Source organism: Portunus trituberculatus, chromosome 17 (assembly GCF_017591435.1).
Source record: "Portunus trituberculatus isolate SZX2019 chromosome 17, ASM1759143v1, whole genome shotgun sequence".
NCBI classification, from domain to species: domain Eukaryota; kingdom Metazoa; phylum Arthropoda; class Malacostraca; order Decapoda; family Portunidae; genus Portunus; species Portunus trituberculatus.
The window spans coordinates 11,215,896-11,242,713 of record NC_059271.1 but is presented as its reverse complement, the minus strand read 5'-3'; the positions used below and the strand labels follow the sequence as shown (position 1 = coordinate 11,242,713).

The window sequence follows — 26,818 nt, the reverse complement described above, 5'->3', positions numbered from 1 at the left end:
TAGATGGAGTCAAGATGGTGGCAAGCAATGTTATTAGTTTTCTGGCCTCTCTCTTGTCTGTGAATAATACCCAGCTTCACTTCGAGAGTAAGACACTTCCTGGTCTTCTTAGGAACGTTAGGCCACATTGCAGGGTGTTTTGGTGGTAAGTTGAACTAGGGAAGATGAGCTGCTGGTGACGCTGTTATGTTTTGACTGGGGAGTGAGTGGTGCGTGATCTTGATCTTGATCTTGATGCTACAGGTGACGCAGAATTTCTTCTGAGTCAGGCCTTTGTATCGGCAGTGCCTGTATTGTCCACAAGAGGCTTGATCTTGATCTTTATTCTACAGGTGTCTCAGGATTTCTCCTGAGGCAGGCCTTAGTACCAGCAGCTCCTGGTGTATTCAAAAGCCTGTCAGCTTGCATGATACAGTGGGGCTTTCAAATTTGGAAAAAATTACCTGGATAAAACTTCGTTAAAGCGAGTTTGGTGTTCGTTAAACGAGCAGATGGTAGTAAAATGAAACCTTCGTTGTAGCAAAATTTCATTGTGTGAACCTTCGTTAAATGGGGGTTGCCTGTATATATATATATATATATATATATACGAATATATATGTCTGTAGCTGGTTTTATATATATATATATATATATATACAGGCAACGCCGTTTAACGAAGGTTCACACAACGAAATTTCGCTACAACGAAGGTTTCATTTTACTACCATCTGCTTGTTTAACGAACACCAAACTCGCTTTAACGAAGTTTTATCCAGGTAATTTTTTTCCAAATTTGAAAGCCCCACCATATCACGCAAGCTGACAGGCTTTTGAATACACCAGGAGCTGCTGGTACTAAGGCCTGCCTCAGGAAAATCCTGGGACACCTATAGAATAAAGATCAAGATCAAGATCAAGCCTCTCGTGGACAACACGCGCAACACTCACTCCCCAGTCAAAACATAACAGCCTCAGCAGCTTGTCTCTCCTAGCTCAACTTACCACCAAAACGCCCTGCAATTGGCCTAGTGTTCGTAAGAAGACCAGGAAGTCTCTTACTCTCCAAATGAAGCTAGATATTATTCACAGACATGAGAGAGGCCAGAAAATTATAGCAGTGCTGGCCACTATCTTGACTCCATATTATACTGTCTCTATTTTCAAGTCAGCAGACTCTATTAAGGAGGCTGGTGAGACCGTATCTTCCTTGCAAGCTAAAAGAACCACCTGAACTCTTGACTCTACAATGGATAAAATGGAAAGCCTTGTGAAATGTGGTACATAAGTTTTGTATGCAGTACAATGATGCGCACTTTGTTTACATTCCACAGGTTGCCGGTTAGTGTCTTTCCCGTTTCACTCTTCCTCCCTTCATAAAGTTAAGATCATCAACATTATAAAGTTACATACATACATACATTAGTGTACATTATAATGACTTAAATTAAACTACCTAAATGTTTAACTTCATAATTTTTACTTTCATTAAACCTTTACTGTACTATGATGCACTCTCGCTTTGCTTACTCTCAATGGAAGTTCAAATCAGGGGTTAAACTTGTTATAATCGGTTCTGACTTTCCAAAACTTGAATCTGTTTCGCTTAATGAAGTGTTTTTATGAGAACGTCAAGGTGCTAAACTAAGGTGTTTGTTGCAGGTAGTAGAGAAATTGTAAAATTTAGTTAAGAATTTAAGAGGATGTGAGGCAGGAAGAAGGTGAGGTTTGATGTAAACGGGGTTGCCTGTATCTAGAGGTTACATCCCTATTTCTCCCTGTCCTTACCCAGCAAATGGCTGGCCCTTCAGTCCTGGTTCTCTCTTGCAGGGTTTTATCCATTTAGCTGAAGAAGAGGAACTGAAATATGAATTGAAGTAAACCGGTTACTAAAAGAACTATGAACATTTGTCTCATATTGGATTTGTTGCTCAGAATGTTTTTTTTTTTTTTTTTCCTAGGCAAAAGTGCTATATGATGAAGGCCAAAACGACGAACGAAACTCAGAACTTCACAACAAGTTAGAAAGGATGAGGAGAAAAGTGATGCGACATCTCTTTTTGTACCTCCAGAATGTTATTGTTAGAGTACCAAGAAATCCTTTAGTGAAAAACACACTTGTACATCCTAAGAAATCAGTTCTCAATGCAGTAAGTGCATTTAAGAGTGCATGTTGCTTGATGGTGTTGGGCTTGTGTGCATGTGTGGTGTTTTAGTGGTATGTGTTATCAGGGACAGGATTCATTTGATGGAATATAAATGTGTACTAATGTTTTTCTTGCTTGATGCCATTTGTAAAGTCTTAACATGATCAGAATCACTGTGGAATGTGAATGAGACAAATACCTAATTAGTTTTCTTTATATCTAATATTACACATGTTGAAAACACAAATTCTTTACTTATTTGCATATTTATCATTTGATTTTTTTTTTATGTGCAATTAATTAATGTGATATTAGTTTCTGATATATTGGTGCAATAAATGAATTCAACTTCTTTAATTTCAAAATATCTTTTCAACCTTTATATGTGATTGGGGTCAAATTAAGGCTCCTTATCATCTTGTTTGTCTTTTTTTTTTTTTTTTTTTTTTTTTTTTTTTTTTTAGGCTCACTGTAGAGTGCAGGATATCTATCCTCTAAGGAAAATGTCAGCAATGGTTAGTACAGGTTCCATTCATTTTTGGTTGTAATCTAAATTAAGTACAGGTTTTGCATGCATGTGGGTTGACTTTGGGACTGGCTTCAACTTGGTTTTTTAGTGATTTTGGTGATGGTGCATATAAATAGAAAAATATAGTCTTATTTACTGTTCTTACAATGATTTACCTCTCCACATTTTAGGTGGAGACCTTAGATTAAAATAGCAACTCCTTCACCACCCTTGTGACAAGAATGCAGAATTTCCTTAATGATATATTCATTCTAAATATTTTTTTGACTTGCAGGGCACAATAGTTTGTGAAATATTAAGAAGTGATGAACACCGTCTGATAGTGGAGGAGGAAAGAGTTCGCAGTGAAAGGAGTTCCCTTATAAAACACCTGGCAGGAATTATTGGAGGTAAGATTTTTGTATCACTATGATGATATTCTTTCACCTTTATATATCTGTTTCTTGTCCTCCTATATTTCCTTAAGGAGCTGCCACTCATAGTGATGAAGTGTTGGAACTGTGATGGATTTTGGTAATTTCTGGTCATGCACATACCCCATGATTCCTGCAACTCTGTATCTATGTAGTTACTTTCATTCAATTTGTTATTACTTCAGTCTTTAAATCTCTCTTGTTGCAATTATTTTTCAACAATTTTTTGTTATGATATTTTAATGTAGGATTTGATATTCTTCACCTTGCTACTATATCTGTATTATTATTGTTATTTATTTTTATTTTTAGTTTTTCATTTTTTTTTTTTTTTTTTTTTTTTTTTTCTTTTCTGTATCTAATGATGGGCTTTGTCATTTTAAAATTTTCCCAAGGAATGTTGTTTTACAGATGGTAGGTGGTGTGGAGATTGTTAGCTTTGTAACAGAGGTGTCTCATCCAAATTAGTAATAAAAGCAACGGCTGCTGTTGATATAGGCACAACACGAATTACTGTTCTTTAGGCCTGCCGTAGTCACAACCATCTGCAGGAGCTTAAATGATGTCCTGTTGCATCTTTCACAATCAAACTTTGAGGGATTTATGGTGCCTTAGTATTGATTGTTTGGTCTTTTATGTATTCCCCATGTGGAGGTTGAGCAGACATCCATGAAAAGAGTGTTTGATATCAGATATATATTATATTTCTATAAAAAGGATAACATATAATTGAATATATCCAAAATTGGACACACTATTTAATCTTGAAGGTGGCTTTGATAGTGACTTACACTAGGTGACAGACATTAATGAAATGTGTTGATATAAATTTTGCTTCACTTGTATTAACTTAAATGTATTTATTTTTCAGACAGTACCGAAGAGATAAAAGTAAAGTGGAGAAATTGGGTGAAGGAAAACATGCAGAATCCAACAGCCAAACATGTAAGTGTTACTTGGATGTATTATCTTCTTGGTGTGTGTCTCTTCTCCTTCAGGTCTTTGTGAATACATCTTCATTGAACTATATAAAACATTCTTTTCACTTATTTTTTTTATTTATTATTATTTATTTATTTATTTTTTTAATGTTATGGCCTGTAGCACCTGTAGGCATACTTGAAGAGTATGTGTGGGAAGCGCTGTTCAGCTACCGTCCATTAGTGGTGCAGGCAATTTTATTTATAGTGGTACCTGTATTAGGGCCCATATCACCACCCAAGTGCATCTGGTCTAACCACCTAGAACCTGGATATCATAGTGACATGTAGGTAACTTTAAACCACTCGACAAATGGCGTAGCTTCAAAACAGTATGTGGTGGGATTCAAACTTACACGTGGACATCTCCCCAATCCCGTGCTCACCACCTTATCCACTACGCCATTGCCTCCTGATATGGTGCATTTTCATTTAATGCTCCTTACAAAAGTTATGTATGTGTTTGTAAATGCAAACGTAACTGATTTCTTTGAGAAATCCTGCTGATAAACTTTTGTAGCTCAGAATTCATTACTCCCTACCTATGTAGTAAGCCAGCACCTCTTTGATGAGGTTTCTCATGCAAGTATTCCCTTACATCTTAAACTCTGTCTCAAGGGAATCAAGAGCAATCCTTATTGATTGCATTTTGCAAGGCTCAGTTGTGCAATATAACAAGTTCCTTGGTATCAGGACTTGACAGTAGAAACAAGTTCTGCTCCTGCTGCACCAATCAGTATCCTCTTTCACACCTTATTCATTCAGTTGTGGATAAATACTCTGTAAAGGTCATTGAAGCCACTTTAATATATATTTTCTCACGATTGTTTTCTGTTTATACCAATCCTTGTTCCATAGATATTTTCATAATATGTCTATACCATATGAACACCCATAAGTACACACACACACACACACACACACACACACACACACACACACACACACACACACACACACACACACACACACACACACACACACACACACACACGCTCCATGGAGAGCGGACGTGTCTCCTACTCAGAGTGGCATCTAACTAACACTCCACACGCTAAGCAATGTGCTTGAGTGAGAATCGTTATTGGTATTAAAGGGCGACCAGAGCGAGTGAACGAGTGTACAGAGTGAACGTAGCCTGGTGGCGTGTACATAAGAGTGATCGGAGGTGTGAGAACCTCTGCACTCCAAACGACAGAGCGGGAACCACACAAAGGCCAGCCATAACAGCCGCCAACGCATCCCACCACACACACGTAGCTACCAGGCCTGGCCCCCAGTGCACACCACCACACACCCACATGCTCCCAGGAAGAGTGAAATAAAATGGATAGACCGGTAAGAAATAAGTTACCAAATTCAAAATATGCCGATGAGGCCCAGGGAGCAAAACCGAAAGTGGCCAATCAAAGCATGAGTCCATCTTCAACAGGAGCAACAATGCAGGGTAGATTGGTAATGTTGGAGAAGAGATTTGAGGAGTTGGTGAAGGAATTAAAAGTTCAGAGGAGTGAGGAGGAGCAGGATAGAGAATTCTGCAAGGCTTTGAAGGAAAGAGTTAAGAGACTGGAGGAAAATGAAAAACGATTGGTGGATGAGAATGCACACTTGAGAGTGGAGGTTGAAAAATACAAGAGACGGTTGGAGGAGAAAATGGAGAGAGTAGTAAAGGAGAAAGATGACTTTAAGGAAATGATCAGTGAGCAGAATGAAAGGTTTGAAAGGGAATGGGAACTGAAGAAAACACAATGGACTGAGTCGAGGGAAGCAGAGATGGTTGGATTACAAGAAATAATTAAAGATCAGTTGAAGGAAGACAAAAAAGAAAGGTCCAAGGAACTGGTTAATGTTATGAAGAATAAGGAAACATTGATAAGAGAAATAGCAGAAAAGAAGAAGAGTGTGTTAATATTTGGGATGAAAGAACAAAATATAACATATAAGCCTAAGAGAATTAAGGAAGAATTAAAACGGTAAGAGATCTGTTCAAAAATCTAAATGATGATGAAAAAAAGACCTACAAGAAGAAGTGGAAGAGATCCATAGACTGGGTCCGTATAAGGAGGGAGTGAGCAGACCGATTAAAGTAGTACTGAAGTCACAACAATCTGGAGGATATCCTATATAGAACATCAAAGTTAAGAGAGGTAGAAGGTTGTAAAGAGGTGTTTGTAAGAAAAAATAGAAATGAGGAAGAGAGGAGAAGATATAAGGAATTGTTGGAAGAGGCGAGAAGGAAAAATGATGAACGGTCTGAAGAAGAAAGAGAAAAGTTTTTTTGGAGAGTTATAGGAGAGAGAGTCAGAAAGTGGTATGTGGAAAGAAGGAATGCGGAGGAACCCCTAGAGGGAGCAGTGGGTGGACCGTAATGTATACTAATATAGATGGGATACTGTCAAGTAGATTGGAATTGCAAGACTATATGATGGTGGAGAAGCCTGATATAGTGTGTTTGACTGAGACAAAATTACATGAAAAAACAAAGGTAAATTTGGATAATAAATATAATATATGGAGAAAGGATAGAGAGAGTAAAGGTGGAGGAGGAGTTATGATTATGACGAAGAAATAAATAAATGTGGATAAGGTTTGGTATGGGAAGAACAATGCAGAAGTGATAAGCATAAGGATAAAAAGTGATGGAAAAGAATTAATAATCATGGTGACCTATGTACCTCCTAAAACAAATTCTTGGACATTAAGGGAATACGACAATATGATCAAGGATACTTTACAGAGTTTGGAAAGTGTATTATCTGGAAAAGAAAGGTGATACTAGTAGGAGATTTTAATTGTAAGGAGGTGGATTGGGAAAATCTAGTAAGTGGTGTTGGAGAGGAAGCATGGGGAGAGAGATTTCTTAATCTAATGATGGAAAATATGATGGAACAGAGGGTGAAGGAAAATACTAGATATAGAGATGATGAACCGGCTAGACTGGATTTGGTGTTAACAAGAGAAGTGTACCTATGTGGAGATATACAATACAAATGTCCTTTGGGAAAGAGTGATCATGTGGTTATGGAAATGCAGATAGCAACAACACAGCGAAGGAAAGACGAGACATACAGGAGTGGTAGATTGAATTATAGAAAGATGGACACAGAAAGTTTGAAAAATTATTTCAGAAAATTAGATTGGGAGGAGATGTTACAAATCAGAGAAGTGCAAAAAAATATGAGATTTTTATGAAATATTATAAAGAAGGAGTTATGAAATTTGTACCAAAGTATAAACCGAGAGAGGAAGGAAGAAAGGATTGGTTTAATGCAACTTGTGTTAAGGCTAAGGAAAAGAGAGATGTGGCTTGGAAAAGATGGAAAAGAGCAGGAATATACTAAATAAGGAGAATTATAGAGTGGCGAGAAATGAGTATGTGAGGGTAAGGAGGAGGAAGAAAGAAAATTTGAAAAGATATTGTAGACAAGAGTAAGGAACATCCAAAATTGTTTTACAGGTTCATAAATGGTAAACTTAAAAGAGAGAGTCCATTGAAAGATTAAAAGGAGAGCAAGGGATAGTAGATGACCCTAAGAATATTGCGGAATTGCTAAATAATAGGTTTCAGCAAGTATTTACTAAAGAAACAATGTTTGTAAAGCCTCAGAATGTACAAGGAAATGTGCACATGGATGACATTAAGATACCTAAAAGGAGTTATATAAAATGTTGGAGGAACTTAAAGATGATAAAGCGATGGGACCAGATGAAGTTTCAGGAAAATTATTGAAGGAATGTAGAGAAGAATTGATTGATCCATTATATGATATTATAAGGTGCTCATTAGAAACAGGGAAGTACCAGTAGAGTGGAAAAGAGCTGAAGTGGTGCCCATTTATAAGGGAGGCAGTAAGGAAGAGCCTCTTAACTATAGACCTGTGTCTCTAACAAGTGTGGTCGGTAAGATTTGTGAGAGGGTGATAAAGAAATATTGGATACGGTTCCTGGAGGATCATAAGTTATTATCGGATCATCAATTTGGCTTTAGGAAAGGGAGGTCATGTGTAACAAATCTACTGAGCTTTTATTCAAGAGTGGTTGACAAAATACAAGAGAGAGAGGATGGATGGACTGTGTATATTTGGATTTAAAGAAAGCTTTTGACAAGGTACCTCACATGAGACTGCTATGGAAATTAGAGATTTATGGAGGACTGAAAGGAAAAGTGTTAAAGTGGATGGAAAACTACTTGAGATGGAGGGAGATGAGAACGGTAATAAGGGATGCAAAGTCGGACTGGTTGGTGGTGGAGAGTGGAGTCCCACAAGGTTCAGTGCTGGCACCAATACTTTTCCTTGTATATATTAATGACATGCCAGAGGAGTAAACAGTTATATTAATTTGTTTGCGGATGATGCGAAGTTGTGTAGGTGTGTGAAGAGTGAAGAAGATTGTGAAATTTTACAGGCAGATCTGGATAAGATTTGGGAGTGGAGCAAGAGGTGGGAAATGGAATTTAATCTGAGCAAAAGTCATGTGATGGAGATGGGGAAGAGTGGAAGACGGCCAAGAGGGTCATATAAGATGGGTGAAGAAGTAGTGTTGAAAAAGGTGGAAAAGGAAAAGGATTTGGGAGTGATAATACAAGACCATGGGCAGTTTGAGGCTCATATTGATAAGATGTTTGGAGAAACGTATAATTTGATAAGAAATATTGGATTAGCCTTCATTATATGGATAAAGATATGATGAAGAAATTAATTAGTACGGTAATTAGACCAAGATTGGAATATGCTGGAGTGGTTTGGTCCCCTTATAAAAAGAAGCATATAAGGAAGTTGGAGAGATTGCAGAGAATGGCAACAAAAATGGTTCCGGAATTGGCAGAAATGACCTATGAGGAGAGATTAAAAGAAATGAATTTGCTTACCTTGGAACAAAGAAGAGAAAGAGGAGATTTAATACAGGTTTATAAACTGTTGAACGGACTGGATGAAGTAGATAATGAGCAAATGATGTTGAGAGAGGAAAACTTAAATAGAACTACGAGATCACACAGTAAAAAGGTAGCCAAGGAATATGCTTGAAGGATGTGAAGAAATAGTTTCCCACAAAGATGTGTGGAGGTGTGGAATGGTTTAAGTGAGGAGGTGGTGTCAGCGAGGAGTGTGCATAGTTTGAAAGGAAAATTGGATGTGTGTAGATATGGAGACGGGGCCACACGAGTATGATACCCAGGCCCTGTAAAATTACAACTAGGTGAATACACAAAAAAAAAAAAAAAAAAAAAAAAAAAAAATTACATAAGAAGAAATATGTCACAGGACAAACAGATGAAAATGAAAGAGCTTGTAACTGAGGTGAGAGAGAGGAATGAAGAAAGAACCGAGGAGGAAAAGACCAAGTTTTTTTGGAGGGTGAGAAAAGGGAGGCTGAAGAAGTGGTGGATAAAACAGACGGAATAGACATTACACTGACAGAAACATGGAAGAAAGAGACTAGGAATGGAATTCAAGTGATTTCCACGAATATAGATGGATTTCTGTCTAAGAGGCTAGAATGTATGGATTACCTATGAAACAATGAACCGGACATAATGTGTGTGGTGGAAACAAAGTTGAGGCCTGAAATAAAGCTAGATTGGTTTGATGTAAAACACTACAAAGTATGGAGAAATGATAGAAAAAATAAAGGAGGTGGTAGTATAATGGTTCTTACTAAGAAAGATCTGATAGTGAAGGAGGTGAACTATAGTAAGGGAAATGAGGAAGTGATAAGTATGCTTATAACAGATGGTAAGAGAGGCATTAATATTATAACAGTATACATACCACCCAAAACCAGTGCTTGGGAATATGAACAGTATGAAATGATGATGAGAAATACTCTAGACAGAATGAAGCAGGAACTCATCAGAAAGGATAGAGTGATGATAGTCAGGGACTTTAATTGTAAGAAAATAGTGTGGGAGGACTATGAAGTGGTGAACGGTGGTGAGTGGGCAGAGGAATTGTTAAACGTAGCAACAAATAACTTGATGACACAGTGGGTGAGATCACCAACAAGGTGCAGGGGACAAGATGTTGCAGCAAGGTTGGATTTGGTATTTACCAGGGGCATCTCCTTAAAAGAAGAAATTGAGCATGAATGTCCCTTGGGGAAAAGCGACCATGATGTCCTAAGCTTTGAGCTGGATACGGAAATAAGCACGGATAAGATTGTGGAACACAGGAAGGAAAAATTAAATTATATTAGGGCAAATTATAACCATATGAGGGAGTTCTTTAATGAAATTGACTGGTCCGTGGTATACCAGGAAGGGGATATGCAATTGAAATACGATAAATTTATAGATGTATATAACTGCTGTGAAGAGGTTTGTGCCATATCACAGAAAGAGGACTTTAAATAATAAACAGTGGTTTAATTGAAATTGTGAAGAAGCAAAAAAGAACAAAGAAAAGGCATGGAAGAAACTTAAGAAAAACTGTGATGTATTTTCAAGAGAAGTTTACAAAACAGCAAGGAATAGATATGTTGAAGTAAGAAGAACAGCACAAAAGGAATATGAACAGAGTGGTGGAAAACTGTGATAGTGACCCTAAAATGTTTTACAAATTCATAAATGGAAAACTAAATAAAAGGGAGGCAATAGAAAAGGTAAAAAATTGGGAAGAAGTATATGAGGATGCTAGAGATATAGCTGAAATTTTGAACGACAACTTTTGCAAAGTGTTTACAAAGGAGGAGCATTTTATAGGAGAAGAGCCTATGGAAATAAAGCAAATGCAGGACATCATGGTTACTAAAGAAGATGTAAGGAAAATTATAAGCAATTTGGATATTAATAAATCAATGGGGCCTGATGGCATATCTGGAAGGTTGCTAAAAGAATGTAAGGATCAATTGTCGAACCCCGTATTTGATATTGTGGAAACCTCCATACGAACAGGAATAGTCCCGAAAGAGTGGAAAAGAGCTGACATTGTGCCTATATATAAGAATGGTAGTAGAATGGAACCGTTAAATTACAGACCAGTATCGTTGACTAGTATATTGTGCATAGTATGTGAAGAAGTAATTAAAGCTAAGTGGAGTGAGTATCAAGAAAGTGAAAACATTCTGAGTGAAAGGCAGTTTGGTTTCAGAAAAGGAAGATTGTGTGTATCTAATTTATTATGTTTTTATTCAAGAATGACTGACATACTACAACATAGAGAGGGATGGGTGGATGCTATTTACCTGGACTTGAGAAAGGCCTTTGATAAAGTGCCACACAATAGACTGATGTGGAAACTAAAGAAAATGGGAGGAGTAAATGATAAACTAGCAAAATGGATGAAAAATTACTTAGTGGGAAGAGAAATGCGAACAGTGGTGAAGGGAAGGAAGTCCGAGTGGAAGAAGGTAACCGGTGGAGTTCCACAAGGGTCAGTGCTTGGTCCCATCATGTTTTTGATTTATGTTAATGATATGCCAGTAGGAATTGACAGTTACATGAATATGTTCGCGGATGATACCAAAATTATGAGGAGAGTAAAGAATGTGGGAGATTGTAACAAGCTACAGGAAGATCTTGATAAAATATATGAGTGGAGTTAAGAGTGGCAGATGGAATGGGACCGATCGCGATCTGCTATGTAGGTGCCTTCAACCGCCAGATGGGTTAATTATTTCACAGCAAGTTGGTCAACTGGAACATACATTTCTGCACGTTTTGTAAATATTAAATGGTTTAATAAAATAGTTATAATCTTTCTAAGAATGTACTCGTGGCATATAAGCTAAAAAAGTGGAAATGTTTATATATATGTCGAGCGCTCTTCTTTACCATCTCCATTTCTGGGACAAAAAATAGAAAAGATCATTAATAGGTAAAGCGTAGTTTTAATGCCTTTTTCTTTCCATAAATATTAATATGAATTATATTCATACAGAAAATCACAACAATTAATAGTCTTAAGAAATTAACAGTATAGAGGATATTGTCTGACATGCACCGAGATTGTTCTATCGAAACGTAAACAAATCTAGCGTGTTAAGAGCCATCGCGACACTCGCTACACAACGACTTCACTATGGAATAACACTATGGATATTAGTGAGGATGAACTTAGAAAATGGACAGTGACAACTCTGAGAAACTTTCTGAGATCAAAAGTCATACCAAGTTCGCTTGTTGTGATTCAATTAGGAAAGTTCGGTTTCGGTAATGTTGGCCAGGTTATTTCGGCACAGACTCCGAAGTTTGGTTTTTTATAAATGCTACTCAGTGATATTTGTTCTACGCTTTTTGAGTGGAGCATTATCCTATGCAGAAACTCTGACAATTTTGTGATAAGGTATATATGTACTATTAGACTTACAAAAAATATTTTGATGGGACACTGGTACATCCATACTTTGCACCATTAGGAACATATATTTGCATATTTGGGACACTGGTACATCCATACTTTGCACCATTAGGAACATATATTTGCATATTTTTATGTCATTTTCAATCAGACACATAGATAAATAACCAAACGTTTATATTATGAGGTATGTAGGCATGAATATCTGTATATATATTTTTTTAATAGGGCTTCCACAAGAGCGACAGTTCTGCGCGATAGGCAGGACCAACTTGTGAATTAGACCAGCTGGCGAACAATGAAAACTACACAGATAGCGATTGGTGCTATTCAATATAAACAAGAGCCATGTTATGAAAATGGGAAGAAGTAGATACAGACCAAACAGGGATTACAGGCTGGGTGATGAGAAAATTGAAGAGACCAATGAGGAGAAAGACTTAGGAGTAACCGTGCAAAACACTCTGTCACCGGAGAAATACATTAACAAGATATTTTTGAAAACATATAACATGCTTCAAAATATTGGCCTTGCATTCCACTACCTAGATGAAGGAATGATGAAGAAGATATTATGCACCTTAATAAGACCCCAATTAGAATATGCAGCTTGCATCTGGTCACCGCATATGAAGAAAAATGTGAAGAAGGTGGAAAGGGTACAGAGGCTGGCAACAAGGATGGTACCAGGACTCAGGGAGTTAGACTATGAGGAAAGACTGAGGAAACTGGGGCTGACCACATTAGAAAAGAGAAGAACAAGAGGAGACATGATAACTATGAATAAATTGGTGAACAAGATTGACATATTGGATAGAGAATTGATAAAGGTGACCACAAGTAATTATCTCCGAGGACATGGAAAAAAACTTATAAAAGACATCTGTCTAAATGACGTGAGAATGTACAGTTTCCCGCATCGTAGTATTGATAAGTGGAATTAACTGAGCAGTGATGTCGTTGATGCAGTGTGTGTCAATCAGATAAAAGAGAGATATGACAGGAGTGGACAAGGAGACAGGACACAGAGAGCTTAGCTCGGGCCCTGTAATACACAAATAGGTAAATACACACGAGGAAGAAGTGGTGGATGTGGTGGTAACTGATGGAAGGCAAGATATCAATATTGTAACTGTGTATGTACCACCAAAAACAAGTGCATGGTCAAATGATCAGTATAATAGTATGGTGGAAAGCACATTGGAAAGAATGAGAAATGAAGCTGCAAAGAAAGCAAAAATGGTTATAGTTGGAGATTTCAACTGTAAAGACGTCAATTGGGAGGAATTTGAAGTGGGGAATGGGGTGAGCAGCTATTAAATTATGCAGTGGGAAATTTGATGACACAGTGGGTGAGGCATCCAACAAGGGGAAGGAGGGTGATGTCCCGTCGAGAATGGACTTGATATTCACAAAGGGAGTAAATCTAGAAAATAAGATTGAGTATGAGTGTCCTTTGGGGAAGAGTGATCATGAATTATTGAAATTTGAGGTAAAGGTGGGGTTCAGCAAAGATAATGAAGTTAGATACAAGGAGGAATGCCTAAATTATGCTAAAGGAAGATATAAGGAGTTGAGAAATTACAGGCAACCCCCGTTTAACGAAGGTTCACACAACGAAATTTCGCTATAACGAAGGTTTCATTTTACTACCATCTGCTCGTTTAACGAACACCAAACTCGCTTTAACGAAGTTTTATCCAGGTAATTTTTTTCCAAAATTTGAAAGCCCCACTGTATCATGCAAGCTGACAGGCTATTGAATACATCAGGAGCTGCTGGTACTAAGGCCTGCCTCAGGAGGAATCGTGAGACACCTATAGAATAAAGATCAAGATCTAGCCTCTCGTGGACAACACTGGCTCTGCCGATACAAAGGCCTGACTCAGAAGAAATTCTGTGTCACCTGTAGCATCAAGATCAAGATCAAGATCACACGCACCAGTCACTGCCCAGTCAAAACATAACAGCGTCACCAGCAGCTCATCTTTCTTAGTTCAACTTACCACCAAAACACCCTGCAATGTGGCCTAGCATTCCTAAGAAGACCAGGAAGTGTCTTACTCTCGAAGTGAAGCTGGGTATTATTCACAGACAAGAGAGAGGCCAGAAAACTAATAACATTGCTTCCCACCATGGTTTGACTCCATCTACTGTCTACTATTTTCAAGTCAAGAAACTCTATTAAGAAGGCTAGTGAGACCTCATCTTCCTTGCAAGCTAAAAGAACCACCAGAACTCATGACTCTACAATGGATAAAATGGAAAGCCTTGTGGAAATGTGGTACATAAGTTTTGTTTGCAGTACCATGATGCGCACTTTGTTTACATTCCACAGGTTGCCGGTTAGTGTATTTCCCGTTTCACTCTCCCTCCCTTCATAAAGTTAAGATCATCAACATTATAAAGTTATGTACATACATACATTAGTGTACATTATAATGACTTAAATTAAACTGCCTAAATATTTAACTTCATAATTTTTACTTTCATTAAACCTTTTACTGTACTATGATGCACTCTCACTTTGCTTACTCTCAATGGAAGTTCAAATCAGGGGTTATACTTGTTATAATTGGTTCGTTTAACGAAGTTTCGCTTAACGAAGTGTTTTTTAGCAACGTAACCCCTTCGTTAAACGGGGGTTGCCTGTACTTTGAAAATGTGGATTGGTCCAAAATGTACCAGGAAACAAACATGCAGTTGAAATATGAAAAACTTATGGAAATATATAGTGAGGCCGCAGAAAACTTTGTGCCAAAATATACTAAGAAAATCTTAAAGGGAGATCAATGGTTTAACAAAACCTGTGACAAGGCAAAAAGGGAGAAGGAAAAGGCATGGGAAAAATACAAGAGAAATAATGAGGAAGTGGAGAGAAAAGCATATAGGAATGCAAGAAGTAAATATGTTCAAGTGAGAAGAATGGCACAACAAGAATTTGAACAGAGAATTGTGGAGAATTGTGAAAGTGATCCCAAAATGTTTTATAAATTAATTAATGGTAAATTACAGAAAAAAGAAACAGTTGATAAATTAAAGGTTGGAGATTATATATATGAAGATACAAGTGTCATTGTTGAAAAATTGAATGAGAATTTCTGCAAAGTATTCACTGAAGAAACAATTCAATCGATGGATGTTACCTGTGACAAGATGGATGCAAGAAATTATAGTAACAAAGATTGACATTGCAAAAGTTTTGAGTCAATTAGATGTTAACAAGGCAATGGGACCAGATGGTGTGTCTGGAATAATGTTAAAAGAATGTCAAGAGCAGTTGCTAGATCCAATTTTAGATTTAACAAGAACATCTATCAACACGGGAAAGGTGCCAGTAGAATGGAAAAGGGCAAATGTAGTACCAATCTACAAAAGTGGATGTCGTATGGAACCATTGAATTATAGACCTGTTTCTTTGACCAGCATTATGTGTAATATATGTGAAGAAGTGATTAAAAACAAGTGGTGTGAGTTCCTGGAAAACAAAGAAATACTAAGTGAGAAACAGTTTTGCTTTAGAAAAGGGAAATCATGTGTATCAAATTTGCTATGTTTCTACTCAAGAGTGGTCGATATTTTACAAGAGAGGGATGGATGGGTTGATTGTGTATACCTAGACTTAAAAAAAGCATTTGATAAAGTACCACATAACAAATTGATGTGGAAGTTAAGTAGTATTGGAGGAATAAGGGGAAATCTGACGGAGTGGATGATAAATTATTTGACAGGTAGAGAAATGAGGACGGTATTGAAGGGAGTGAAGTCAGAGTGGAGGAAGGTAACCAGTGGAGTTCCCTAAGGTTCGGTGCTTGGTCCCATCATGTTCCTGATCTATATAAATGACACGCCAGAGGGAGTGAGAAGTTATATGAATATGTTTGCAGATGATGCAAAGATTATGAGGAGAGTGAGGAATATGCATGACTAATATACTGCAGAAGGACTTGGACAAAATATATGAATGGAGCAGGACGTGGGAAATGGAATTCAATACCAACAAAAGCTGTGTAATGAGAATGGGTAGAAGTAAATATGGACCATATAAAGACTACCAGCTGGTGGGGAAGACTGTAATTGAAATCAGTGAAGAAAAAGATTTGGGAGTGACTGCACAGAGTAATCTGTCTCCAGAAAAGCACATTAATAGAATATTTGGAAAAACGTACAGCATGCTCCAAAGTATAGGATGGGCATTTAATTACCTGGATGGGAACATGATAAATAAAATATTGACCACCTTGATTAGGCCACAGTTGGAATATGCATCAGTGATTTGGTCACCATACATGAAGAAACATGTCAAGAAACTGGAAAGAGTATAGAGGTTAGCAACAAGAATGATACCAGACTTTAAGGAGGTACCGTATGAGGAGTGGTTAAAGAGGCTGGAATTAAGCATGTTGGAAGAAAGAAGAGTCAGAGGGGATATGATAACAATGTTCAAAATAGTACATGGAGTGGACATATTGGAAAGGAAGAACCTGATCACGATGGCATCCAGTAATTACCTAAGAGGACACCCAAAGAAAATACTGAAGGACTCCTGCACGAGCGACATCAAGAAGTATAGCTTCCCGTATCAGAGTATTGATGCATGGAACAAACTGAGCGTGGATGTGGTGTGTGCGGCGAGTGTCAGTCAAATGAAGGAAAAATTGGACTAGTGTGGACAAAGAGACAGGACATAGAGAGCTACGGCTCGGGCCCTGTAATCACAAATAGGTAAATACACACACACACAGGATGTAAGTCGAGGAGTTGTGACCTTGTTGTCCCGGTGTGTGGTGTGTGCCTGGTCTCAGGCCCATCCGAAGATCGGAAATAATGAACTCTGAGCTCGTTCCGTAGGGTAACGTCTGGCTGTCTTGTCAGAGACTGCAGCAGATCAAACAGTGAAACACACACACAGTAAATTAAAATGACAAAGAGTAGAAGGGTAGATCTTCATTGGCCACACTTATTTAATGTCTGTTGCACAAGTACACTGAAATTACAGATCTTGACAAGAAACTGGTGTGTCTCTGTTGCTATATTAGAATAGTCACATCCTCTGCTTCACATCTGATCTGGTCAGCTTATCAAACCAAATTCTGGTTCATTTTCAATTGAAGGCTGAAAGGAGTGAGTGAGTGATTCAATGAATTAAGCACCAGACAACTATGGTTGCATGACACTATCAGAAAAGTATTGCAATGTTAAAAAAAAAAAGTAAAGTGTTGGAAAACTATTAGGAGGAAGTGGCATATAAATATGAATGTAGGCCAGGTTTCCCCTCTTACAAAAGAAAAAAAAATATTTAAAGGATGCTTACGAAAGTTAGACCAGCGATTGGTAGTCAGTGAGTCTGGTAAAGGAAGTAGGGTACACGTACCAATGGAGATGCATTTTTTCATATAGATATGTTTCTTTAAATCATTACTGCATGTGTATACAAGATTAAACATTGAGAGTAGGGGGGATCAATAGCAAAAGACTTATACTTTCACATGTTATCTTTTTTTTTTTTTTTTTTTTTTTTTTCTGTAACTGGTTAAGATATATATGACAAAAACCAGCTGCATCTTGTTAAGGCAGGCAAACCCTAACAAAACGCACCTTGCCCTAAAGAGACGCACCTATGCTTTTTTTTTTTTTTTTTTTTTTTTTTTTTTTTTTTTTTAATGGTACAAATTCCTCACCTTATGCATACTGAAAAAAATAATGTACTTTTCAAACCTTAAGTGAAAATTCTAGGCTCTATAGCAAAACTTTGTAGCATAGGCATTGATATTATAAAACAAAAAAGATCATTGTACCAATCCAAATAATTTTTTGAAATTAAAAACAGAATAAGCCAATTTCCTTCATTAGTATTTCATCACTTCAAAACTTAAGTGAAAATTCTAGGTTCTATAACAAACTTTGTAGCATGGGCATTGATATTATATAACAAAAAAGATCATTGTACCAATCCAAAGAATTTCTTGAAATTAACAGAATAAGCCAATTTCCTTCATTAGTATTTTATGACAATACTAGATGGATTAATCTTATGCTACTTTTGAAAGTAGGAGGCAATAGAAGACTTAATACCTGAAGGGAGTACAAATCCAATCGAACAATTCATTACTTTAGTCACAGGATCATCTAGAACTACGACTTCATCCTTGTAAACTGGACATGAGCTGTCCTCTACATCGGGGAAGAAATAGAAGGTTTCATTTTTTTGCTTTAGGAAAGAGACAGTCATGCCTTCATCATTACTGTCAATGACCTTCCCAATGTATATTTCAAAGGAAGGTTGGCCTGAATGTGGTCGGCTTGATGTTGATGCATGAGACCTTTCCACTTTGACCCCAACCCATGAATTTATAGAAGGTTCTTGCAATGGTAACTTAATGCCAAATTCACCTCCATCATCCAAATTTATACTATCATCCGATGAATCATGAATGCTCAGTACATCCTCCTCATCTGTAGAACTGGCTATATCCTCAGTTATGTGTGGTGGACAACTCTTCTTTAGTGGCTTACTTGATTTTGTCTTTCTTTTACGAGCCGTATTTTTGGGAGTTTTCTGATGTGTTTCAAGTTGATTTTTCTGCTTTTCAAGTTGTTTTTTTCTTTTTTATCAAGTCGCTTTTTCATTTTTTCTTCCTCCTTTCTAGCTTTTTCATTTCTTTGTCTTTTAAACTCCTCTACCATCTTGTTAGAAGATATAGCATATATTCTGTCCAAAACAGTGTTGACTTTTTTTGGTCCTTTCCTGTGTCTTCGTTCAGGGAAAAAATTGAAATTGTGGAAGAAAGGACTAATATACTATATAAAACATACATGCAGAGCCAAGGCTACTTACTCTTCATGCCTCCTTATGGCTTCCTATATATCATGCTCTGTGTACACAAGTCTAGCAGCGAAACTTTGTTTCCCCTGTTTAGTCTGTTGTTTTCCAGTCATATTTGTTTAGTGCCAGCAGAGAAGTGAATTTTTATTTCATGCACCTTAGAAAATGGTTAGATTAGGTTAGGTTAGGTGAACATATTTAAGGAAAAGTGCTCATTCACAATGCCCTAAAGAGACACACTGCGTAAAACCAATGGAGACACACTTCTCCATTGGTCTTGCGCAGTGCATCTTCATAGGGCAGAGGTACCCCAAGTCAAAAGGACATATTTCCATACACAGTGAAGAAAACTGGCTCTTATTTATACTGAACACAGACAAGGGCTGGGCTTTTCATCAGTGTTACTTAGGCCCTTCTAAGATCAATTTGAAAAAGTGTGTCTCCATAGGAAATACCCCATTCTTCATGCCCTATGGAGATGCACCCTCTCTCCTCTTCCATGTATGCAATGTGAAGCAGTTTCTTATGCACTAGTGCACATAAAGCCATGCACAAGCCACCTGCAAAAAATGGAATAGAAATCTGTTAAGGAACAGTAAAAAAAAAGTACCTTAAAAAAAAAAGTAAAAATCTTAGGTTTTCGTAAGGATTCTTTAAAAAACTGCACTTTTTTTTCATTTCATCTCCTGCAGTCATGCACCTATTTGGATTAGGAAGGTAACGCTATGTCATAGTATGAGGGCATAGTTATGTGATTTTTTGAGCCTATAATCATGCTCCTATCTATTCAACATTGGCAGAGAAGTTTTTTTTTGTCAAATGCGTCTGCATTATTTAAAAGGAGATTCTCTTATGTTTTGAAGGCTTGGTGAAGGCTTAGCCTATAGTTCAGTTGAGAGAGGAGGAAAGAAGCTATTAAAACAATAACATTAATGTTCAGTTTATTTATAAATGTGATTTCTCAAATTTGAAACAGATTATAGCTTGTGATTTATTTGTTTTTATTTTCAGACATTTGAAAGTACATGGCAGCCATTTCGTCTTATGGAAGATATTTTGAAGAATGTTGTTGAGGTAGGTGCACCCTTGTGTTTCATATGGAAACTAAAAAAAAAAAATTGAAACTTTTTAGGATTCCTGAAAGGTGACATTCTCTCTCTCTCTCTCTCTCTCTCTCTCTCTCTCTCTCTCTCTCTCTCTCTCTCTCTCTCTCTCTCTCTCTCTCTCTCTCTCTCTCTCTCTCTCTCTCTCTCTCTCTCTCTCTCTCTCTCCCAAATTATGCATTACAGTCTAAATATATTCCTTGGCACCATCTTGGTATGAAATGATTTTTTTTTATTTTTTTAAATTTTATTTTATTTATTTATTTATTTTTTATTTATTTATTTTTTTTTTTTTTTATTTATTTATTTATTTATTTATTTATTTATTTATTTATTTATTTATTTATTTATTTATTTATTTTTTTTTTTGTGTGTGTGTGTGTGTGTGTATTTATCTAGTTGTAGTTTTACAGGGCCTGGGCTTTATGCTCGTGTGGCCCTGTCTCCATATCTACACTAATCCAATTTTTCTTTAGAATTATGCACACTCGTTGCTGACACCACTTCTTCACTCAAACTCTTCCATGTCTCAACACATCTTTGCGGGAAACTACATTTTTTAACATCTCTCAGACCATCTTCCTTTTCTCAGCTTTTTACTATGCAATCTTGTGCTTCAAATGTGTCATATTCTTCTCTCAGGATCAGTTTCTCATTATCCACTTGATCCATTCCGTTAATCAATTTATAAACTTGTATCAGATCCCCTCTCTCCCTTCTCTGTTCCAGAGTTGGTAGATCCATAGCCTTTAGTCTCTCCTCATATGTCATTCCTTCAAATTCTGGAGCCATTCTTGTAGCTATCTTTTGTAGTCTCTCCAACTTTCATATGTGTTTCTTTTTATGAGGGGTCCACACTACTCCTGCATATTCCAATCTGTGTGTGTGTGTGTGTGTGTGTGTGTGTGTGTGTGTGTGTGTGTGTGTGTGTGTGTGTGTGTGTGTGTGTGTGTGTTCACCTAGTTGTAATTTTACAGGGCCTGGGTATCATACTCGTGTGGCCCCGTCTCCATATCTACACACATCCAACCTTCCTTTAAAACTATGCACACTCCTCGCTGACACCACCTCCTCACTCAAACTATTCCACACCTCCACACATCTTTGTGGGAAACTATATTTCTTCACATCCTTCAAGCATATTCCCTTGGCTATCTTTTTACTATGCGATCTCGTAGTTCTATTTAAATTTTCCTCTCTCAACATCATTTGCTCATTATCCACTTCATCCAGACCATTCAACAGTTTATAAACCTGTATTAAATCTCCTCTTTCTCTTCTTTGTTCCAAGGTAAGCAAATTCATTTCTTTTAATCTCTCCTCATAGGTCATTTCTGCCAATTCCGGAACCATTTTTGTTGCTATTCTCTGCAATCTCTCCAACTTCCTTCTATGCTTCTTTTTATAAGGGGACCAAACCACCCCAGCATATTCCAATCTTGGTCTAATTACCATACTAATTAATTTCTTCATCATTACTTTATCCATATAATGAAAGGCTTATCCAATATTTCTAATCAGATTATATGTTCTCCAAACATCTTGTCAATATGAGCCTCAAACTGCCCATGGTCTTGTATTATCACTCCCAGATCCTTTTCCTTTTCCACCTTTTTCAACACTACTCCTTCACCCATCTTATATGACCCTCTTGGCTGTCTTCCACTCTTCCCCATCTCAATCACATGAATTTTGCTCAGATTAAATTCCATCTCTCACCTCTTGCTCCACTCCCAAATCCTATCCAGATCTGCCTGTAAAATTTCACAATCTTCTTCACTCTTCACACACCTACACAACTTTGCATCATCCGCAAACAAATTAATATAACTGTTTACTCCCTCTGGCATATCATTAATATAGACAAGGAAAAGTATTGGTGCCAGCACTGAACCTTGTGGGACTCCACTCTCCACCACCAACCAGTCCGACTTTGCATCCCTTATTACCATTCTCATCTCCCTCCATCTCAAGTAGTTTTCCATCCACTTTAACACTTTTCCCTTCAGTCCTCCATAAATCTCTAATTTCCATAGCAGTCTCGTGCGGTACCTTGTCAAAAGCTTTTTTTAAATCCAAATATACACAGTCCATCCATCCCTCTCTCTTGTATTTTGTCAACCACTTGAATAAAAGCTTAGTAGATTTGTTACACATGACCTCCCTTTCCTAAAGCCAAATTGATGATCCGATAATAACTTATGATCCTCCAGGAACCGTATCCAATATTTCTTTATCACCCTCTCACAAATCTTACCGACCACACTTGTTAAAGACACAGGTCTATAGTTAAGAGGCTCTTCCTTACTGCCTCCCTTATAAATGGGCACCACTTCAGCTCTTTTCCACTCTACCGGTACTTCCCTGGTTTCTAATGAGCACCTTATAATATCATATAATGGATCTATCAATTCTTCTCTACATTCCTTCAATAATTTGCCTGAAACTTCATCTGGTCCCATCGCTTTATCATCTTTAAGTTCCTCCAACATTTTATATAACTCCTTTTTAGGTATCTTAATGTCATCCATGTGCACATTTCTTTCTACATTCTGAGGCTTTACAAACATTGTTTCTTTAGTAAATACTTGTTGAAACCTATTATTTAGCAATTCCGCAATATTTTTAGGGTCATCTACTATCCCTTGCTCTCCTTTTAACCTTTCAATGGACTCTCTCTTTATAAGTTTACCATTTATGAACCTGTAAAACAATTTTGGATGTTCCTTACTCTTGTCTACAATAACTCTTGTCTACAATATCTTTTTCAAATTTTCTTTCTTCCTCCCTCCTTATCCTCACATACTCATTTCTCGCCACTCTATAATTCTCCTTATTTAGTATATTCCTGCTCTTTTTCCATCTTTTCCAAGCCACATCTCTCTTTTCTTTAGCCTTAACACAAATTGCATTAAACCAATCCTTTCTTCCTTCCTCTCTCGGTTTATACTTTGGTACAAATTTCATAACTCCTTTATAATATTTCATAAAAATCTTTTTTTTTTTTTTTTTTTTTTTTTTTGCACTTCTCTGATTTGTAGCATCTCCCAATCTAATGTTCTGAAATAATTTTTTAAACTTTCTGTGTCCATCTTTCTATAATTCAATCTACCACTCCTGTATGTCTCATCTTTCCTTCGCTGTGTTATTGCCATCTGCATTTCCATAACCACATGATCGTTCTTCCCCAATGGACATTTGTATTGTATATAGATGCTCATGTGGCCCCGTCTCCATATCTACACTTATCCAATCTTACTTTAAAAGTGTGCACACTCGTTGCAGACACTACTTCTTCATCTAAACTGTTCCACGTCTCAATACATCTCTGCGGGAAACTATATTTTTTAATATCTCTCAGACATCTTCCCTATCTCAGCTTTTTACTATGCGATCTTGTGCTTCGGGGGTGTGTGTGTGTGTGTGTGTGTGTGTGTGTGTGTGTGTGTGTGTGTGTGTGTGTGTGTGTGTGTGTGTGTGTGTGTGTGTGTGTGCGTGCGTGCGTGCGTGTGTGTGTGTGTGTGTGTTATATATATATATATATATATATATATATATATATATATATATATATATATATATATATATATATATAGATATAGATATAGATATAGATATATATATATATATATATATATATATATATATATATATATATATATATATATATATATATATATATATATATATATATATATATATATATATATATTATGGCCTATATAACCTGTAGGCATACTTGAAGACTATATGTGGGAAGTGCTCTTCAGCTTCCATTCATTAGTGGCACAGGTAATTTAATTTATAGTGTTACCCATATGAGGCCCATACCACCACCCAAGCTCATATTTGGTGTCACCACCTGGAACGTGGGTATTATGGTGACATGTAGGGAACTTTAAACCACTCGACAAATGGCATAGCTTCAAAGTGGTATGTGGTGGGATTCAAACCTATGGGTAGACATCTGCCCAATCGCACGCTCACCAGTGACCTTATCCGCAGGCAGGGCATCATATAGCCTATTATTTTATTAGTCATTAATTACAACCATGTTAACATTGTGAAATGTTTTTTTGGTAAATTATCATCAATGCTTCTCATCTCATTATAAGATAGTGCAATATTCCAAAACTTGTAGAAATGATTGAAGTACTCACAAATTCATAATCAGACATTATTATTTCTACAAGTTTTATGATATTTCAGTATCCTGTAATGAGACGAGTACTTATGATGCACAAGTGATTTACAAATTAACATTACCCATGGCTGTAATTTTCAACAAAGAAAATAATAGGTTACATGACATCCAGCCTGCTGGAATGGAGAGGAGGAAAGAATGTGGCTAGTAGCAAATTAGCTGTTTGCAAGTTTCATGCCAAGATGGTGGTATTCAGATTGTACTGTATGAATTTGACTCATATATATGAGAAAACTTGAAAATGTCACACACTTACAGTAAGATTGAATATATGTTTACCTGGTATTTTTACTACATAAGACAGCTAGCTGACACAACTGTTGTATGTTACCCTGCCACAATTTAATTACACCTCACTGCTAAACAAAACCTCAAAGTGCATATGTGTTTGGAACATTTTCTACTTAGAATGACTTGTACTTTTGTTGCTAGCAGTATTTGCAGAAACTTGTGTTACACCCTTTACAAAGGGAAAGTTTACAAGGTGGCAGATAATGGAGATAGTTATGACATTCTATACCTAGATTTTAGTAAAACATTTGATTAGGCACCATATAAGAGGCTCTTGAGAAAGGTGATAGAGAGAAAAATATTAGGATGGATAAAGTTGTGCTTAGGTGATAACTGGCAGAGAGTAGTAATAAACAGCTCTAATTCCAAGTGGGGTCAAGTAATTAGTAGGCTGTGACAGGGATCAGTTTTAGGGCCATTGTTATTTCTAATATATATATATATATATATATATATATATATATATATATATATATATATATATATATATATATATATATATATATTAATGACTTGGATAGTGAACTTAATAGTGATATCAGTAAATTTGCATATGACAAAGAGGTAGATTAATTAATTGGGTCAGATTCTGATGCTATCGCCTTTATGTGGTACAGTTTTGATCCCTACATTATAGGAAGTATATAGATCTATTAGAATTACTGCAAAGGAGAATGTCTTAAAAGATACAGGGGGATGAGGGATATTCCCTATTAAGCACGATTGGAGAAATGAAATTTGCATTCCTGTAAGAGATGTAGGTTAAGAGGTGACCTGATAGAAGTATTTTAGTGGTATGGGGTTTATAACAAAGAAAACATGAGCATAGTTCTTCAGAGCAGTAACCAGGATAGAACAAAAAATAATGGGTTTAAGCTTGAACTCTAACAGAGTGGTTGATGAATGAAACGGACTCAGAAATCATGTTAGTGCTGAGTCAATAGGGAGCTTTAAAAGAAAGTTTGACAAATTTATGGATGGGGATGATAGATGAATTTAAGTAGCTTTGCACATACAGGGACTACCACATGTAGGCCTGACAACCTCTTGCGGCTTTCTTCATTTTAATATGTTCTTATATTCATCTTGCATATAGGTCTCTCTCTCTCTCTCTCTCTCTCTCTCTCTCTCTCTCTCTCTCTCTCTCTCTCTCTCTCTCTCTCTCTCTCTCTCTCTCTCTCTCTCTCTCTCTCTCTCTCTCTCTCTCTCTCTCTCTCTCTCCACACACACGTATATATACATGCATACATACATATTTCTTCATACATATTTTTTAATTGTTCATTACAGGAAAGTAATTTTGACATTGATTATGATGAGGGAAGCCCCCTGCCTGATCCCTCATCCCCACAAAGTGGAGGAGAGAAAATAGTTCAACAGAAAGTGAAACGACAGCCTGTGAAAAGAGTCTGCAGGAAGAGAAAAAGGAAAGTTGGCCGTCCACAGAAAATAGTAGTGAACACTGGTCAATGCTCTGCTGAGCCTGAACCCATTCCTCCTTTACCTACCAGCATTCTCCTCATGGCAGGAACCAGCTCTCGTGGAAGAAAAATTGTCCGCAAAGAAGATACAAATTTTGTGACATCATGAGGAGGTTACTGGATCTTGTATGATAGTTCCTTACAAATGTTAATAAATGAGAATTTCTATTATAATATAGCTCAGCAGACAATTGTGGTGAATTTGATTCTTTTGTTTCACAACAATTTTTTAGAAATGTGTTCTGCATTTACTAAACTAACTTAATCTAGAATTTAATGTCTGGTTTTAATCTTAGATTAATGTTAATATTAGTTTAGTAACAGACTGTTAGTTCTCAGATGCAATGCAAAGGGAAACTCACTAGACAATGTAAATGTGTAAGTGGCTATTTTGCCCTCTCCATAAACCAACTTATTAATTAATTTTTTGCATTATTTTATTTATTTGCTTTTTAGTTTTTACCACAACTTATAAACTTCATTTACCACACACTTCTATTTATAGTGACTATGGCAGTCTCATTTTATAGTGCATTTCTCAGTTTCTTTTTTTATGTATTTATTTATT

General features: G+C 36.7%; 1 protein-coding gene across 1 annotated transcript in view; it reads left to right on the top strand.

The window, feature by feature from the left end:
• Positions 1–26,818, top strand: part of LOC123504864 (mucin-17-like) — a 75,544-nt gene that overhangs the window by 47,912 nt on the left and 814 nt on the right. Inside the window, exons 15-20 of the mRNA XM_045255768.1 lie at positions 1,642–1,655; positions 1,941–2,129; positions 2,930–3,044; positions 3,940–4,013; positions 20,183–20,245; positions 26,060–26,818. The exon at positions 26,060–26,818 is cut by the window's right edge and continues 814 nt beyond it. Of these exons, the coding sequence (XP_045111703.1) occupies positions 1,642–1,655; positions 1,941–2,129; positions 2,930–3,044; positions 3,940–4,013; positions 20,183–20,245; positions 26,060–26,359 (755 nt within the window). The 3' untranslated portion in view covers positions 26,360–26,818. The remainder of the gene's footprint in view (positions 1–1,641; positions 1,656–1,940; positions 2,130–2,929; positions 3,045–3,939; positions 4,014–20,182; positions 20,246–26,059) is intronic.